General features: G+C 34.2%; 2 protein-coding genes across 16 annotated transcripts in view; both read left to right on the top strand.

Annotated features, from left to right (window-relative positions):
• Nucleotides 1-1190, top strand: part of jakmip3 (Janus kinase and microtubule interacting protein 3) — a 36514-nt gene extending 35324 nt beyond the window's left edge. For all 14 annotated transcript variants that reach the window (XM_052570500.1, XM_052570501.1, XM_052570498.1 and 11 more), the window contains one exon: nucleotides 672-1190. Coding sequence is in view for 7 of the 14 variants with exons in the window: in XM_052570498.1 (XP_052426458.1) it covers nucleotides 672-754 (83 nt within the window). In the remaining 7 variants the exon portion in view is untranslated. The remainder of the gene's footprint in view (nucleotides 1-671) is intronic.
• LOC127968985 (dihydropyrimidinase-related protein 4-like) lies at nucleotides 1155-17598 on the top strand. Of its 2 annotated transcripts, XM_052570511.1 has the most exons (15): nucleotides 1155-1274; nucleotides 3652-4064; nucleotides 8373-8461; nucleotides 9120-9304; nucleotides 10910-11074; nucleotides 11227-11288; nucleotides 11805-11885; nucleotides 12007-12075; nucleotides 12146-12266; nucleotides 12370-12526; nucleotides 13593-13734; nucleotides 13969-14139; nucleotides 14316-14495; nucleotides 14606-14777; nucleotides 15803-17598. In XM_052570511.1, exons 2-15 carry the CDS (start codon nucleotides 3720-3722, stop codon nucleotides 15892-15894), a joined length of 2031 nt encoding a protein of 676 aa, XP_052426471.1. In that variant the 5' UTR covers nucleotides 1155-1274; nucleotides 3652-3719; the 3' UTR covers nucleotides 15895-17598. The 2 variants fall into 2 exon arrangements, with proteins under 2 accessions (XP_052426471.1, XP_052426472.1); XM_052570512.1 differs by lacking the exons at nucleotides 1155-1274; nucleotides 3652-4064 and adding an exon at nucleotides 4932-5209.
• Nucleotides 17599-19425: the final 1827 nt, after the last annotated feature.

Here is a 19425-nt window from a genome sequence, read left to right on the forward strand (position 1 = left end):
TGGCTGAATATGTTAATATAACAAAATAACAAAACTGCACCAGAATCCTACAGCTACAACAGCTGTTGTTAATGTGAAATCATAAACTAGGAAAAGAAAGTTTGTGAAGACCGAATTGAATGTTATAACTAAACTAAATGTTTACAACATTTTGAAGGTTATATAGTTTGAGCGGAGTATAAAAAGATTTAAAGACTGAATATTAAAAGCTTTGTAGTGTTTATTATACACTACCATTCAAAAAAGTTTTTTGGGGTCAGCAAGATTTAAAAATAGCAAGGAGTTTCAGTTGGTTTTAAACATTTACAAAGTTTCTATTTAAAACACATGCTGTTCTTTTGAACTTTCTATTCTTTAAAAATCACACACACACATACATATACATACAAAAATAAAAAGATGTAAAGAAAACATTATAAATGATCATGTCACTGAAGACTGGAGTAATGATGCTAAAAATTCAGCTTTGCATCACATGAATAAATTACATTTTAAAATATATTAAAATAGAAAATGGTTATTTACAACTGTAATAATATTTCACAATATTACTATTTTTACTGTATTTTTAATCAAATGAATGCAGCCTTGGTGAGCATAAGAGACGTCTTTGAATAAAATATTTAAAAACTTCGATTCAGGTTCTAAGTGTAAATGTTGTTTTTGTTTAGCTCACAGGCCTCAAGTGTTCTTCTGTTCCAGAGGAGGGTGGCACACGTGTCATCAAAAGTCCCAGCCATCTCTTCTGCGCTGATACAAGACTTCAAACTGTTCACATCAACTCTGGAACATGGACATGGAATATGGTGCTCTCATCCTTGTGGACTAAAACTGTTTTTATCCAACTGACCTTTTGAACTTTGCTTTGTGTGACCTCTGTGCGTGTGGAATTTAAGGCGTTCTCTCCTTTCCCTGCTAAGCAGGTGGTGCTGGAGGCTGCTTCCCTTTGGAAGCCTGATGAAATGAGAGGTGTTACGTTCAGTCCTTCCTCCCACTGTTTACCCTCTCTCTGCTTTGGTTCTGGTGGTACAGTGCGTCTGGTGTTTGCGTGGTGGCACTCGCCCGCTCCTGTGCATTGAAAGAAGTGGAACTGAAAGATTAATCCTGGAATTATAATTATTGTCTGGTTTTCTAATGTACAGGAGCAGTGTTTCAAATAAATTTCTAAGAGGAAGACTGAAAAACTGAGAGGATGTTTCTGCGTCTTTTTCTTTTCATTGAAAATAAAGCCACACAGAGGATTCTGGGGTACAAACACGCCTCTGAATGGAAAGGTAAGATAAGCTTGATTTGTACATGCTTTGAATATGCTTTGTTGTGCAATTAAACATTAACATATTTGTTATATATTAGTACTTCTGTACTAATATACATTAATTAAAAGTTATTTGTTTTATTTATTTCAAGATCAAGGGTCTGGTAAATAGAAATACTTGGGCTGTATATAGTAAAACTCTATAATAATAAATAGCAATATTATTTTTTTTTATATAGTAATACAATATATGGTATATGGTACTTTTTATATATAGTACCTCTGTTTAATTAATTAATATATATATATATATATATATATATATATATATATATATATATATATATATATATATATATATATATATATATATATATATATACTAAATATAACATGTTATAACATGTAGATCTTATAAATATGTTTGTGTATATTATCATCATCATCAACATCATCATTTTTATTTGTTAAATGCAAATTCAGTTAATCTGTTTGTCCAAGAGGTTTTATTTTAAAAGGTTGGTCTTTAATGTCAGCAACAGTTCTGTCAGTAGAGGGCGCAATAGAGCAGTTTATAATTTTCAATTTTAAGGGTTTTAGACAAATTTGCAACAATGTTTTGTAGAGTCTGAGTTGTCAGAACTTCTGGAGAAATATTTTAGTGTCTAGCAGTACATATTAAGAGGTTAATGAAGTTTTAAAGCAATAGTGAGCTAAGTGGTTTTTAAGAGGCTAAACTAATAGAAATCATAATGTTATGAAGCTGCCATGTTGCTGAGCTCATATACTTTCCTGTCTGGTAAGATTCAGCTCTGGCATGGATGAGAGAGATAGTAAAGGAGGAGAGGAGACCGTGGTAAAATCTAGGTTTTCTGCCTCCGGCAGCTTCTTCCATCTCACTCTGTTACATCTTGCAACTAAGAAATGCCACAGCCTTACAATCAAAGAGAAACCCAGAAAGCGGAAGGCTCCGGAATATGGGCTGCAGCTCACAGATACCCAGGAGTCCTTTGTGTTTTCAGAAATAAGGAAATGAAAATAGATGTCTTTTACGATCGCTGCCTTTGAATGTTGTGCTTAACTATAAAACATGCAGGAAAACCCATTTTTTGCTACATGACGTGAATTTAAAAAGTGCATTTGATATGGAAATAAACAGTATGTTAGTTTATTCACATGCACTCTCCTACTAAAACTCTTTTTGAATTTATGACTGCTTGTGTCTGTTTTAACAGTTACATTGCACAGTAGTTGACAAAATTGTATAGATCTGTTTAGATACAATGCGTGTAAGAAGTGGTGAGATTGTGTCTCTGGTCACGTATGAATGGAAATGAATCATGTATCCATTATATTAGATGAAATGCAAGCCATCTTTCCTCAGGCTATTGTTAGACTGCAGCTATTGTGCTTTTATATGATCCATTCTGGCTGTAAAGTGTTTTAACGCACTCACTCCGAGGCATTCAGCATATGGGGCAGGAGTTCTCTCCTTTGGGCACATCTTCAAGCCTCCAGATGGACTTTCCCAGATCTCCACATGCACAGATGAGACCAGACACACTGTAAACGACATCTGCAAGCACTTGTTCTGTGCAGCATCTGTCTGTTTAGCATGAAATTGCAATACTTTTTTCTAGTACAACCTACTAATCTCTGAAGCATTAGAACAGAAAAAAACTTTTTATATATAATTTAATAATTTAAGGCATTGCTTATCATAACAATAGTGTTATACCCTCTATCTGCATTATGCCATGAACAGCAGACAAGTAGTGATCAACGATATTTGAGGGGAACTTATGTGGCAACATTACATTTAATACAACAATACATTTTATATAGCTTTTAGAGCAGTTTCTTTTTACTATAATTGTAATTAGTAGTAGTACTTATGCTGTTTGAAAATCATGCATGCAATATTATTTCCTAAAATATACGGTGCTGTCTTGTGTATATGATTTTCATGCAGCACTAATATTATTTTAAATGCATAGTCAGTATGTCAAGATAATGTCACAATTTATACACTCATTTACTTATAATCACAAACACTCGGTATTCATGGCCTCATATTAATTTATATTTGTACAAATGTTAAAATAATCAAAATATTTAAATATCTGTATTCCAAAAGGATATATGTATAGATAGATGTATGGATAGATAGATTCTGCTCTTCTAACGCTTTATCTTTTGTGAATGAGATTATCTAAAGAGTCAGTTCCAGAAACAGGACTTAGTATTGATTCTATCTGATCGGACTGTTTGTAAAATAATCGATTTACCTTAATCTTGAGGGAGCTCGTGTTTTTGCTAATCCAGTGAGTGGAGGATTTCAGCACCACGCCTCTCTGGACAGCTCCTATAACAGCACCTGTCTCTCTCTCTCTCAGTGGAAGAGTGTCTCTGGAATACCAGCTCAAAGATTCCTCAAACAGGCTTCCCATTTCTCCTGTGAGCCATGGCTGAAAGAAGACTCCTTCCCCAGGAGGATGACCAGGGTTCCCTGCTGTCCAGATTGGGCACCGACAGCCCTAAACCCCGGGTGAAGTTCGGAGGGATGTTCTGCAACATCGAAGGAGCTTTCGAGAACAAGACCTTGAATTTTGAGTCGTACAGTCCCAGTTCTGCCAGAAGAAACCCTCGGGGACGGGTGGACGATCAGAGGGACAATTTCAGCGACACGTCGAGCCTGAGTGACTTCAGCAGCGTGAGTGAAAAGGTGCGCACCCCGTCCTGCAGCTCACAGGGTCAGACCCTCGTGTACCCCACCGGACCCGGTCGCGCGCAGAACGGGCGACGAGAGGTAATCACTCCTGTTGCAACTATTCTTGTGTGCTATCATACATCTCTCACTACATCTTAAAGTATGCTAAGTTGTTCAATTTCGGTTTACCCGTTTGTGTCAATGATTTATATAAAAAGGAGACTCAGACACGTTAGTACTTGTGAAAAAAACTGTAGATATATATAGTATATATATATATATATATATACTGGGTAATATTGTGATGGTGTCAAGCACATGTATTTTAACCCTTTCAGATTATAAATTCAAAATAGCCGTTTGGCTATATTTTGATTCTTTTATTTTACATTTTCTTGGAATACCAGTTTCTAATGTAGTGGTGATAGTCTTTGTGATGGAATCATGTATCTTGATGACATTTTGTTTGTACTTGGTTCAATAAAACAATCGCGCATTAGTGAAACATTCTTAAATGTCTAGTAAATTCCTCGGGGAAAAAACGACAAATAACGCATTCACATTGTTTAATAGTTAACGTAAAATTTTTGAGTTGAAAGACGTGTAATACCTTTTTTTTTTTTTTTTTTTACAGTTTTTCATAATCAAAGTTATTGTAAAGTGAATGATTTATGAGTTCGCACTTGTGACCAAGAATACAGTAATTTAATATAGGCGATTATATAAAATATCCAGTTTTTAAACGTATTTATTTATTCATTTAACTTTTATTTATTTGTTTTTTATTTGCTAGTTTATTTATTTATGATAACTGGATTCTCCAAAGAATAAACATGCTCTCTTAACTTACTTTTTATTAAATTAGTTAATTTGTGCAAGTCCACATTTTATTTAAGAACAAGTATGTAGACTGCTCTGTAGGTTCCGCCTCGCGCTGGGTGTAGGATGGGGTGTGAATACTGAAGCAGCAGATGGTGAGCAGACACAGACAGAGGGCGGGGTGCTCTGGACAGCTTTTGTCTACAGTGACTATTGATAATTTCACACTTAAATTAAACCCCGATTCGCGGCACCCGTTCACGCGCTGCGCCTTTATTCTGACGTGAGCGCAGCTCCGATCATCATCACCATCATCATCATCATCATCATCCTCCCGAGTCCCGGCTCGCGTTCGCGGAAATCAGAGCTGCTCCCAGACCGGTGCCATGTCTTTCCAAGGCAAGAAGAACAACCCTCGCGTGACGGTAAGAAATGTTAGTGATTTAAACCCGAGGCACCGGCGAATGTTTGCTGGCTGCAGTAACGGAGACATGATGTTGAGGAGGAGGAGGATGGTTTTATTGTGCAGTCAAGGGTGAGCCTCCGCCGGCAACAACCTGCTGTCCTCCAAACACTGCTGAGAAAGCCGGTGAACATTTAAGAGCTGCACTAATGCATGCACCGATGTGACAATGTAGATGAAGACGCTGCTTCAGTGTTAATGTGTTTAGTCTGCCATGGCGGCGGAACCGGTGGCTTATTCCCGGTGTCTTGTGTCCGTTGTGTCTTTTAGTCATTCACGTCGGCTCAGTTCGGTACCAGTCGGTATGACGTCTTAATTAATATAAAATACAAATTTGGCTTTTACGTTAATAACGGGTTTGCACCGTTTACGCCCTTTTACGTTTACGTAGCGAGCGTTGATTTTTTATTTTTTCTTCTCCGGCCTAGACTTGTGTCTGGGGGCCCTGCCCATGAGCCCTGGCTGGCCCCTGGCAAACATTATGGGATGGGACTTTGATTAATGTATAGGTCTTACAGACTATATATCATTGTATGCCAATGTATAGCTACTAACTCATTGGAGATATAAAAATCTGTCTGTTGATGTAAAATATGCTAATAATAGTACAATGAAAGGCCACTAAATTACCCTCTCCAGCAGCTGTGGTCAGTAATTATAGAAGACAGAGCACATTACACACACAAGCACAAAACACCATACAGTGAATGTAACACAAGCAGTTCAAGTACAGTACTGACAATACAGGAATATAAAAATAAAAATAAAAAATAAAATAAAATGAGGTAAAACAAATATGGGGGAAATTCCCATTCCCCATGATTTAAAAGGTGGTTTAACTACATTAGTTAAAAACAAACAAACGAACAAAAAAACAACAACAAAAAAAAGTTTCTCTGTTAGTAAAAGTATTAACTATTAACACTGTCAGTTTTTATGTTTTTTACTTTTTAGTTTTTTTTTTTTTTTACCATTTAGTCTTGCATTCAAAGTAATGATTTTGGAATAATATAGAATATTTAATTTTTATTTGGATTTTTTTGACAGATAGATCAATGGGAATAATTGTATAACATTTTAATTTGTATTATGTTAGAAACATTAATATTTTATTTCTATTATATATTATTTCTTATATCAGTGAGTTAAACTTACCATATTATTTTGACATAGTTACTTTATTGTAGCTGTGTTAACTGACATCAAGAATAAAATATATATTTTTACACTTTTTTTTAATTGTATTTTTAATAAAATTTTGTAGGTGTTTTTTAAGGGGTATTACATAATTTCATTATTTAATTGCTTTTTAATATTTTTCCATGAATGTTATGTATTACCTTGTTACACAAAATAAAATGTAGTATGGTAATACATATTTTAAATGGATACTAATATACTGTAGTATATACTTATTTATATATATATATATATATATATATATATATATATATATATATATATATATATATATATATAAATCTCTTTTCATTTTATACATTATTTTACAGTAAAATTGCATGTATATGACAATTACAATAGACAATAGACCGTTATATTGTCATAAAAAATAAGTTATGTTAAAGACAATTAACAAGTTTCCATTGTAGCATTTTTACATTCTTTTACAAATGAAGTATTAAAATACTTTTTTTTTACCTTGTGTAGAGGTCAGTATTGCATACTTTTCATAGTTAATTTTATATAAATAATAATAATATTTGAAACAAAACAGTTTATTTATATGATCATGTCAGGTTCTAGTAATGATGTGGTATTATAGTGTATGCTTCACCAATAACAATGACCCAAAGACAGTAAAAGGGTTAATAAGCAAGGATTCATACATGTGCACTGCAGGAGTGAGAGAAGCCAGAAAAGAGCGCTGTTAGTACAGCCAAATTGGATCCAATTCCCTTCCGCACAATTTGGCATTGCAGCCTGACCGCTGGAGTCCCCTGTCTGACCCACATTCAAACCACAGAAACACGCACACTCAGCGTGACTTTGATTTGGAAACATCTGCATAAAAAAAATTAAAAAAGAAAAAAAAAAACTAAAGTGATGCAAATTACTAAAATGAGTTGCATATTCATGCAATGTTTAATAATCTACTCCTATCCTTCATTACTAAAGGCTCTGGATATTCAGTACTTTAAGATGAAGGGTTGTCCTGTTGTTACACGCTGCATCCCAGACCCCTCGCTGTCTGTCTCGTCTCTCCTCAAGCAACGTTATGGCCCAGAATCGGAAATGCTCGGCAGGGATTTTGGCGGTGCCAATGATGGGCCGCCCATGGAAGTGTCACATTGTATTAAAATGAAGCTCTGTGGGTTGCACACCACCCTGGCACAGCGAATGTGGTGAAATACCCTTGAGCAAAATTCAAAAAAAGTTTATTTTATTTCTTTCTTTATTTAGCCATGTCTGTTTGGACTTTGTGAGAGTTAGGTTTTGTGCTGTGTGTGTGCATAGATCCATTCCAGGGTTGATTGAACAGGCATTGGTCTCCTGTAACTGGGATTATAAGAAGTGGTGCAAAAACAAAAAAAAAAGGACAGTGAAAAGCATCAGTCACTACGAATTCATGCAAAACAGCAGCAGTCATGCATGAATAATAAAGTAAATAGAAAAGTGTTGTTACAGATGAATGGAGTTGCCTGTTATCTTTCCTTTGTATTCTCTGTCTGGGTTCTTAAATGTCTGGTTTTTAAATGATATAATCTTTTGATTAGCTCCTTAAAGAACGCTGCATATTGCATAAGACAATTTGCATGCATTATACAGCTCTTTGTGCATTGAAATCACTTTATATCTACATCCAAAGCTCTCTGGAACTGGGTCAGGATGGTTTCAGTGAAATTCAAAGCATTTTAGTTAAATTTAATGATCTTTTGGGTATCTTGAAGCTGAATATTCAAATTCCTGATGTCAGTGATGGCAAACCTGTGTTAAAGTTAGAAATGTGCATATGCAAATATTTTTATTTTCTCTTTTAATCTTCTATGGTTGAGTGAGCAGATGATAACATTTGCATTTGCAATGAATAATCACTTTGAAGTTACATCACTTTTGAAATAACACGATGCACTAAAGTAATTTTTTATGTCTTCTTTTTTCCACAGAGCGATAAACTCATTATTAAAGGCGGAAAAATCGTAAATGATGACCAGTCATTTTATGCTGACATTTATATTGAAGATGGAACCATTAAGTAAGATTTTATTTTTTCTTAAATCTACACTTTAGCCAGAAAAACACATTCTTATCTTCTAATCTAATCTCTACATTAAAAATGTTTTTTTTTTTCTTTTATTTTTTTACTTTTATTTTAACTGCAGTTAAATTCAGGGTGGCCCGGTCTGCATAAACAAAACTGGCCCAAAGGCAATTCAAAAATAGCCCAAAAACCCTATTTTAGATTTCATTATTTAAATTTTCTGCATGTTTTAAACAATTTCATACTTTACACTTAAAAGTATCTTATTTATTTTTTATTCTTTTTATATTATAGCGAGGGTAAAAATTAAAATAACCCTAATGAAAAATCAAAAGTAGTCCAGAAACATTAAAAACTTTATTGTTTATATATTTATTTTAATTGGTTTTAAATTTTGCATGCTTAAAATACATATAAAACCTTATCATCTACCCTCAGTTTTATCATTATTGAATATAAAATATTTCAATGCATGCATTTAAGTTAATCAGTTATTCGGGAAATAATCAACCCACATCATCAGATTAAACGTGGTCCTGAATTTGGCAGCCAAATTATATTTTACATTTAATTTAGTAGATTCTTTTGTCCAAGGTGATTTGATGAGGGACATCCCAAGCAGTTTGTGTTGATTTATTACTCTGGCTTGCAGGCAGATTGGTGAGAACCTCATCGTACCAACTGGTGTGAAGACAGTGGATGCCTACGGGCACATTGTGATCCCGGGAGGCATCGATGTGAACACCTGTCTACAGGCCCCTCACCTGGGCATGACCCCCGCAGACGACTTCTACCACGGCACCAGAGCTGCTCTAGCGGGAGGAACCACCATGATCAGTATGTCATGACATCGCCATCTTATATGGACAGAGGAGAAGAGAGTAGAAGACTTACAGTAGTTATCAGATCATTAAACTCAGAAAGGAAATCTAGTGGGACAGAGTAGGGTCTCTGCTAAAAAGTGTGTGTGCTGTACAGTATTAGGGCATAAGAGCTTGTCAGGTCTCATAAAATCAGTTGAATTGGGGTCACAGAGCTGTCACTGTCTGTTCTCTTCTCCTAGGCTTAACTTTCCTCAGATAAACTACTGTACTGGAGTCATTTAGGACACAAAAATCATTGGGTTTAAATGCATCATTTCAAGTAATAGTGAAACACAAAACAAATCTTGATTTAATGGAGAAGTTTTAAACAGTCTGTGTTTGGGTTGTTAACAAAAAGGAACACTAAACATTTTCCCCATCAAGATTTTTTTGTGATATTGCTTTTATGCAACAGTTAAAGAACAGGTTAGTACAGAGTATATGACATTTTAAACATACTTTAAAATATATAACACTTTTCAAAGAAAAAAAAAGACAGAAACCTGTTGCTTGTTTAAACAGTAAATGTGGTGCATGTACCAGACATACAGAACTTTTACAGCAATTTACCATGTGAAAATAACTATTTGTGTCCCTGGACCACAAAAAAAAAAAAAAATGAAAATATTGAGAAAATCACCTCAAAAGTTGTCCAAATTAAGTTTTTAGCAATGCATATTACTCATCAAAAATTATATATATATATTCAGGGGCAATTTACAAAATATCTTCATAGAACATTATCTTTACATAATATCCTAATGATTTTTGGCATAAAAGAAAAAAATATTATTTTGACCCATACAATTGTTGGCTATTACTTCAAATATGCCTGTGCTGTGCTGTTAATTTACCCTTCCACAAAAGAGGTCTCACATCAGAGTAAAAAGTCAAAAATTCATGGCATTAAATGTTGCATGCATTGCTAAAAATGGATGTCTCCCTCTGTATTTTTGTCTTGTTTTCCATTGCAATTATCTAAATATCCATAAATCAAGATCCATTTACTGGAGATGCGAAATTAAGATTAGTTTTTTTTTTTTTTTTTTTTTGACAAAATTAGCAAAATTAAGTGAGTTTGTTTAACCAGAACAAGCATCTGTCAGTATAGGTATATTAAAACTTATTTTTCTTATCTAAGTTTCTTATTTTATAGAACTAATTAAAATCGAGATCAGTTCGAAGTTGTATTTTCAAACTTTTTTTATTCATTTTGCTAATACATTACATTGTGTTCCTTAAATTTTCTATACTTGGTCTTTAAAAAACTTACATTTATGCCCACAAAAACCAGCCCACAGAATCCTGTATGCAGCTTATAAATTTAGCATGCATAATTATGGAAGAATTAGAAAAAGTTTTTGATGAGTTATTCTGTAGCATCTCAGACTGCTGTCATTGCTTGAAATATTGTCAGCTACCCATTTATGACCACAAGCATATGTTTGTAACATATTAAAGGGATAGAAATGATCATTCTGTCATTGTTTGCTCATTAATGCAGGTTTAGAACAGCTTGAGGGTGAGTAAACCATTTTTTAAGCGTGATTTTAATCTGTATGCTCTGCTCATCTTTTAGTTGACCATGCTGTACCTGAACCAGGAGCTAGTTTACTGGCGGCGTATGACCAGTGGAGGGATACGGCGGACAAGAGGTCGTGCTGTGACTACTCTCTGCACCTCGACATCACTCGCTGGCATGATGGGCTGTTTGAGGAGCTGGAGCATCTGGTCAAAGATAAAGGTGATGTGAGATTTCAGGTGTGACTTTGATGTTTTTAGCTTTCTACGTTTTTGCTAGGTTTTCTTATGATTTCTTTTTAACCAAATAAAAACACATTCAGCATTCAGCCTCAAAAATATAAATGGCATAATAAAAACACAATTCTGTTTTAGGTGTCAACTCCTTCCTAATCTTCATGGCTTATAAGGACAAGTATCAGAGCTCTGATACACAGGTAAATACAAGGCTAAAAATAAAGAGATGTTTAGTCTACAGTTCAAAAGTCAGAGGCTCAGCAAAGCTGTGTTTGTCTGAACAGAAATTCTGTAAAAACAATAGCATTGTGAAATAGTATTACAATTTAAAATAACCATTTTCTATTTGGATATCTTATAAAATATGATTTAATTTATTCATGTGACGCAAAACTGAATTTTCAGCATCATTGCTCCAGTCTTCATGAGCCTTCAGAAACCATTCTAATATGCGGATTTGCACAAGAAATATTTTTCATTATTAATGTTAATGATAGTAATGTTGTGGAGATACAAAATATATATATATTTTTTAGTATTTCAGGATTTCTTTGAAAAGAGCAGAATTTAAAATAGATATCCTTTGTAAAAGCATTAATGTTTTTACTGTCACTTTTGATCATTTCAATGCATCCTTGCAGAACAAAATCTTGAACATTTAGCAATGTAGGTTTCTAGATCCTGTTCCCAAGAACTAACACTGTCTGTGTGTGTAGATCTATGAGATGTTTAGTGCCATGAGGGAACTGGGTGCAATCGCTCTGGTTCATGCTGAAAACGGTGACATCATTGAGGAGGTAACCTAGAAAACTTCAATGGCCAATGCATTTTGAGTCCAATTATGTTCGTTTATAAAATATACCAGTTCCCTTTATTCTCCATACTTAAATGCATTGTTGGTTCTCTTCGTAACCTCAGGAACAGAAGAAGCTTTTGGATCTGGGAATCACCGGCCCAGAAGGACACGTCCTGAGCCACCCGGAGGAGGTTAGTCTTAAGGGATTGATCTGTTCTTCCACCGGTGAACATCAGCATCACTTCTGCTGTTCTTCTCCAGGTGGAGACTGAGGCTGTGTATCGAGCCGTCACCATTGCTAAACAGGCCAACTGCCCTCTCTACATCACAAAAGTGATGAGCAAACCAGCTGCTGATGTCATCGCCAAGGCCAGGAAAAAGGGTACGAGAGTTGAAAACGTTCTGCAATACTGTACCAGAATGACAAAGGAAACCGTGAGAAGAGGCAGTGAATATTTGTGTCATGAGCATTGATTTGTTTTCAGGCATGGTCATCTACGGAGAATCAATCGCAGCCGGCCTGGGAGCGGACGGATCGCACTACTGGAGCAAAGACTGGGCCAAAGCTGCTGCATTTGTGATGTCTCCTCCGCTCAGCCCCGACACGAGCACACCGGAGTACCTCAGCTCACTGCTGTCCTGGTGAGCTGCTCAAATCAGGCCAAATACCAGCTTCTCCGAAACATACTCTACATATAAAGATTAGGGTTGGCATGCCTCTTGCAAGGCTGCAAATATTTGATAAAACATGCCGGAAAAAACAGTCATATTCTGAAATATTATTTCAGTTTAAATAGCTGTTTCGATTTTAAAATGTTTTCAAATGTAATTTAGTCCTATGATAACAAAGCTGAATCATTAGTACAGTCTTCAGAAATCATTCTAATATGCTGATTGCTACTCAAGAAACATTTTTTTTTATTATTATTTCCAGTGCTAAAAGGTCTTGCTGCTTCATATATTTTGTAGAAGCCATACTTTTTAGGATTTTTTTTTTTTAATAAAAAGTTCAAATGAACAGCATTTATTTAAAATGAACAGCTTTTGTAACATTGTCATATATATGACCCTTAAATATTTATAGTACATGCATAAATATACACAAGTATCATAATATAATAGCTATATGTGAATTATATATATATAGAGAGAGAGAGAGAGAGAGAGAGAGAGAGAGAGAGATTAATTGCACTCTTTTTAAATCTTTTAAAGTTGAAGAATAAAGGCCAGATTTAACAGCTTGCATAAGCACAAGCCCTTTTTCAGCATTAAAAACTTCCATCAGGATTTACTAAAGAAAGCACTAAAAATAACTGTCCATGTATTGCATATGCATTTGTAGGAGTTTCCATTTCAGATGCTAAATTTATGGGAGGGAAGTACTAAATAAACCATGCAAGGTGATCTACTAAGGTTTGCTGGTATTTGTGCCATTATTTAACACCCCCCCAAAAGCATGTCCTATTTTGTGCCTACTCGCACCTAATTATCATCCACTCTGCTTGTTTGCAACCTTACGCTAATCTGTGCAGCTGTTGTTAGACGGCATTTGTCATTATAGAAATGATCTTTTCAACTGCATCTTTGTATTTCATTTGTTTATTGTCTGTAAACTATGCACAAAGCAGTCCAATATGATCTGTGTAGAAAATCAGACCTCTAGTCTTCAGAAAGCATTATACTTACTGACCATCATGAACTGTTTTAGTGGGGATCTTCAGCTGACGGCCAGCGCTCACTGCACTTTCAGCACGGCACAGAAAGCTGTTGGAAAGGACAACTTCACCCTCATCCCAGAAGGGACCAATGGCATCGAGGAGCGGATGAGCATCGTCTGGGACAAAGCTGTGGTCGGTCTCACAATACAGTCTCTGTAAAAGATGTAAACTTCAACACTGTAAACCACACAGTTTAAAGTTTTTATTCCTTGTGACATTTTGATCCTCCTGACATCCTTTGCATGTCAGGGTTCAAACATGAACTACTGAAAAAACTACTTTTATGCAAATGCTTGCAACTTCCATTCATTCGTGACAGTTCATTGTCTTATTAGCAGTCTCCGATTTTGTTTTTCTGTCACATAGGCAACGGGTAAAATGGACGAGAATGATTTTGTTTCAGTAACGAGTACAAATGCTGCAAAGATCTTCAACCTGTATCCTCGGAAAGGCCGAATTGCTGTTGGATCTGATGCTGACATTGTTATCTGGAACACCAAAGAGACGAAAATCTTCTCTGCCAAATCCCACAACCTGGTATGAGAATTTCATCTTTCATCAGAGGGAAGAAGAGATAAGCCATTAACAATGTTATTTTTATGCATGGAATAAAATGGAGTGGAAACAATTATGTCTAGCTATATAAATATTAGATATTCAAGTGGAAATTCATACTCCTCCTCTGATTTAATTCTGGCCGTGTGTCACCGCAGACTGTGGAGGTGAATATCTTCGAGGGAATGGAGTGCCGAGGTTTCCCTGTGGCGGTCATCAGTCAGGGCAGGATCGTTCTGGAGGACGGGAAACTCAATGTGACAGAGGGGTCAGGCCGCTTCATCCCCAGAAAAGCCTTTCCGGACTTTGTCTTCAAGAGAATCAAGGCCAGAGGCAGGGTAAGAGAGTCTCATCCCAGGGGTCAAATAACAGACTTATACAGTTGAAAACTAAACTTTTGTGTTATCAAGTTTCACTTTAATAATCAAATATTTTTTTTATTTCACAGATGGCTGATGCCCGTGGGGTTCCTAGAGGAAACTATGATGGCCCTGTTCATGATGTCATCAGTATGACCAAATCTGTGCCAGCCACTCCCACCACTAGAGGGCCCTCGTGTCCAGGAAAGACCCCACTGGGACCAGCACGAAATCTGCACCAGTCTGGGTTCACTTTATCTGGTAAGCACCTTTGATTTAGCTGTATTTGCTGTAGAGGAAAAACAGCACGGTTTTACAACTAAAAATCCTCATTTCCACCACAAATTATTTTTTTTTGAATATTTGTATAATGTGTTTATTTATTTTTACTGAAGTGTTTAGCTGTATATTCATGCAGTATGTAAAGTTTGGTTTTATTTTATTTTACATTTTTTCTTTTTTAATTAATTATAATATTTCTTGATCACTAAACCAGCATATTTGAATTTAAGGATCATGTGACATTAAAATCGAATAAAAAATTCACAATATTACTGTATTTTTGATCAAATAATTCCAGTCTTGTTTACCATAAGACTTCTTAAAAAAAAAAAAATTATCAGACTGCTATATTATATAGTATACATTACATTTATATTATATGATATTTAGCAAGATTTACTTTTAAGTATATTTAATTTGCGGTATTTACATGCTATGTTTAAGCATTTGAAATTAAGCACCTTGTAAATGGGACTGGTACTGAAATCACAATAAAAATTATTTTAAAAAGAAAAAGAGAATTGTTTAATTATGAGAAAACCATTTCAGTTGTGGTCATGAAAAAAAAAAAAGTTTTTTTAAAAAATGCTTTAAAAACTTAAATCACTGCCAAAGCTTTCTGTGCAAATGGACTTAAAATATACATTAATATATAAAACATATAACTGTCAATAGTATTATACTGTACATACCATATTTTTTTAATTTAAATACATGATTTATACATGACTAAAAGATGTTTGCGTTTAAAAGACGTAACGATTCATCTTGGACCTTGTGGGTTTGGTTTATGGCTTTAAACATTTAGTGAAAAATGTATAATGTACATCCAGAACAATGCTGTTTCAAAAGTAGTGTTATGTGTAATCTCTGTCAGTCTCTGACTGTGACCTACATCAAGTAGACATCATTTGAAGCTCATGCAGGCATTACAGACACTGCCTCATTACAGTGAACTCTGTATCATCATCCTTTTCTTTTTTTTTTTTTGCACATGCTCAAAGGCACTCAGATGGATGACCACATCCCCAGGCGTACATCACAGAAGATCGTAGCGCCACCTGGAGGCCGTTCCAATATCACATCCCTCTCATGAGTCTCGTCCACCAGGGGATCCAACAGCAGCCGTTTCGCCTTCTTTGGCTTCCAGTTTTATATCACCTGAATCATGCAAATATTCGTCACAATAAACCCATAAACCCTGCCGACCCAATAGGCTATGCAGCAACTCACTATAGCTTTCCATGAATTCATATTCACTATATAATCTGTCTCTCCTCTGGCCAGACTCACTCATAATGTAGCATGCTCTTTTATCAGAGTCACCCAGAATCCATTCTGCTTAAGCGTAGCATTGATGGCGTAAAGACGGCTAGTGATTGTTGTGTTTGTGAACTACTGAATGAACTACTGAACCCATTCTAGTACTGCCTTTCAACCAGTGCTGTCCTCCTGCGACATTAGATTCAGACGAGACGCTTAAAGGAGAAGTGTGTTTTCTATGGAAGCCTGTTTATGCCACAAAGTAAAAACAAATTATAAAAATAAAAGCTTTTTCCTCACAATTTTGACTTTTTACCCTCAATTATTAGTTTATATGTTACAGTTCTGAGTTTTAACTTGCAAGAATGTAACTGCGAAAACAGCTTAATTTGAGATAGTATAATTCAGAATCGCAAGATATAAACTCACAATTGAAAAATATATTGTAATGGTAAGATGTAAACATGGAATCCTGGGGATTATAGATATACTATACAGTATATATAGATATACTAAGAATAATATATTAGATCATTAATGAATTATGAGGTATAAACTCAGAATTGTGGGATGTCAGTTTGGAATTCTGAGGGGAAAAAAATATGAGATATACTCAAATTGGTGAAATGTCAGTTTGGAATTATGCAAAAAAAAAAAAAGAATTATTAGATATACTCAAGTTGGTGAAATGTCAGTTTGGAATTCTGAGGGGAAAATTTTATTATGAAATATAAACTCAAAATTGTGAGATGTAAACTTGGAATTCTGAGGGGGAAATCTGAATTATGAAATATAAACTTATAATTCAGATTTTTTTTCTTCTCAGAATTACAAGAAACAAGTCATAAGTACCTTTTATTCAGTGGTGAAAATGGGTTTTCACAGTTTTCTGCACCAGTAGTGATGCAAAATTGACACTTCATCTTTAAGAGATTGTGTTTTGTCTGTGCTTTAAAGAAAAATCGAGAGCTACCTACTGATGGTCTTATTGCTAAGATATATATATATAAAGAAACCGTTATTGTTAGGTTTGTCCATGTATCTGAGACTAGAGCAAAAAAAAAAAAAGGATTGTAGACTTCTGCCTCTAACTGCATTCATGATTTACCGTTTAGTTTTGAAGGCTAAGACTCATCACACAGATACAGCAATCAGCGATGCATTTTTTGTATGTTTCTAAGACAACGTTTGGTGCTCTCAATCTATAGATCAACACATGCCAATGTGTTACTGTGAGGAACAGTCACTTTTTTGAACCCAAATAAATGTTTTTAATTATTTTGAGGTTTATACTCCTGTAATGCATTTAATTGCCAACAGTCTTTTTGTAGTCTTAACCTGTATTTGCTGGAAATCTCCATATTAGACGATGTCATTTTCGTGAGATATTTCAGAGTTGAAGGTGAAGGTCAGTGAAGCTGAAAGTGATCTGTGGATTGTCTTTTCTACCTTCTTGTGTTCATTCTGTAAATATATTTTTTGTTTTTCATTTTTGTGCATGGTTTGCATGTCCTCAATAAAAATACAATTAAAGAAATATTGCAATTTTGTGACCATTACACAATAATGTGTTTATAGTTTTATTATTAAGATCTTAATGACGTCACTTTGAAAAAAAAAAAAATAATCTATTGAATTTCCATCACTTTCCAAATGAAGATATATATTATGACAAGCTGTTCAGGAAATAATTATATTTATAATATGAAGTCTGAATATGTAGAATGAAAGTCTGAATATATGGAATGAAAGTCTGAATATATGGAATGAAATATATATATATATATATATATATATATATATATATATATATATATATATATATATATATATATATATATATATATATATTCAGACTTTCCATATATTCAGACATTTGTTTTATGTATTGAGACTTTCATTAAATATATATTCAGACTTTCATTCCATATAGTCAGACTTTCATTTCATATGGTCAGACTTTCATTCCATATAGTCAGACTTTCATTCCATATATTCAGACTTTCATTCCATATATTCAGACTTTCATTCCATATATTCAGACTTTCATTCTATATATTCAGACTTTCATTTCATATAGTCAGACTTTCATTCCATGTATTCAGACTTTCATTCCATATAGTCAGACTTTCATTCCATATAGTCAGACTTTCATTCTATATATTCAGACTTTCACTCCATATAGTCAGACTTTCATTCCATATAGTCAGACTTTCATTCCATATAGTCAGACTTTCATTCCATATATTCAGACTTTCATTCTATATATTCAGACTTTCATTCTATATATTCAGACTTTCATTTCATATAGTCAGACTTTCATTCCATGTATTCAGACTTTCATTCCATATAGTCAGACTTTCATTCCATATAGTCAGACTTTCATTCTATATATTCAGACTTTCATTCTATATATTCAGACTTTCATTCTATATATTCAGACTTTCATTCCATATAGTCAGACTTTCATTCCATATAGTCAGACTTTCATTCCATGTATTCAGACTTTCATTCCATATAGTCAGACTTTCATTCTATATAGTCTGACTTTCATTTCATATAGTCAGACTTTCATTCCATATATTCAGACTTTCATTCCATGTATTCAGACTTTCATTCCATATAGTCAGACTTTCATTCCATATAGTCAGACTTTCATTTCATATAGTCAGACTTTCATTCCATATATTCAGACTTTCATTCCATATATTCAGACTTTCATTCCATATAGTCAGACTTTCATTCCATATAGTCAGACTTTCATTCCATATATTCAGACTTTCATTCCATATAGTCAGACTTTCATTCCATATATTCAGATTTTCATTCCATATAGTCAGACTTTCATTCCATATAGTCAGACTTTCATTCCATATAGTTAGACTTTCATTTCATATAGTCAGACTTTCATTCCATATATTCAGACTTTCATTCCATATAGTCAGACTTTCATTCCATATAGTCAGACTTTCATTCCATATAGTTAGACTTTCATTTCATATAGTCAGACTTTCATCCCATATATTCAGACTTTCATTCCATATAGTCAGACTTTAATTCCATATATTCAGACTTTCATTCCATATAGTCAGACTTTAATTCCATATATTCAGACTTACATTCCATATATTCAGACTTTCATTCTACATATTCCGACTTCATATTATAAATATAATTATTTCCTGATGGCTTGCCATAATATATATATATATATATATATATATATATATATATATATATATATATGATCATGGCAGTTTTTAAATATAAAAACTTTGTTAGACATGTTAATTATTGCAGAAATGTAAATGCATTTAATTTTATTTAATTTTATAAAAGCATTTGAAAAAAATAATATGGGTAA

The sequence above is a fragment of the Carassius gibelio genome, chromosome B12 (assembly GCF_023724105.1).
Source record: "Carassius gibelio isolate Cgi1373 ecotype wild population from Czech Republic chromosome B12, carGib1.2-hapl.c, whole genome shotgun sequence".
NCBI classification, from domain to species: domain Eukaryota; kingdom Metazoa; phylum Chordata; class Actinopteri; order Cypriniformes; family Cyprinidae; genus Carassius; species Carassius gibelio.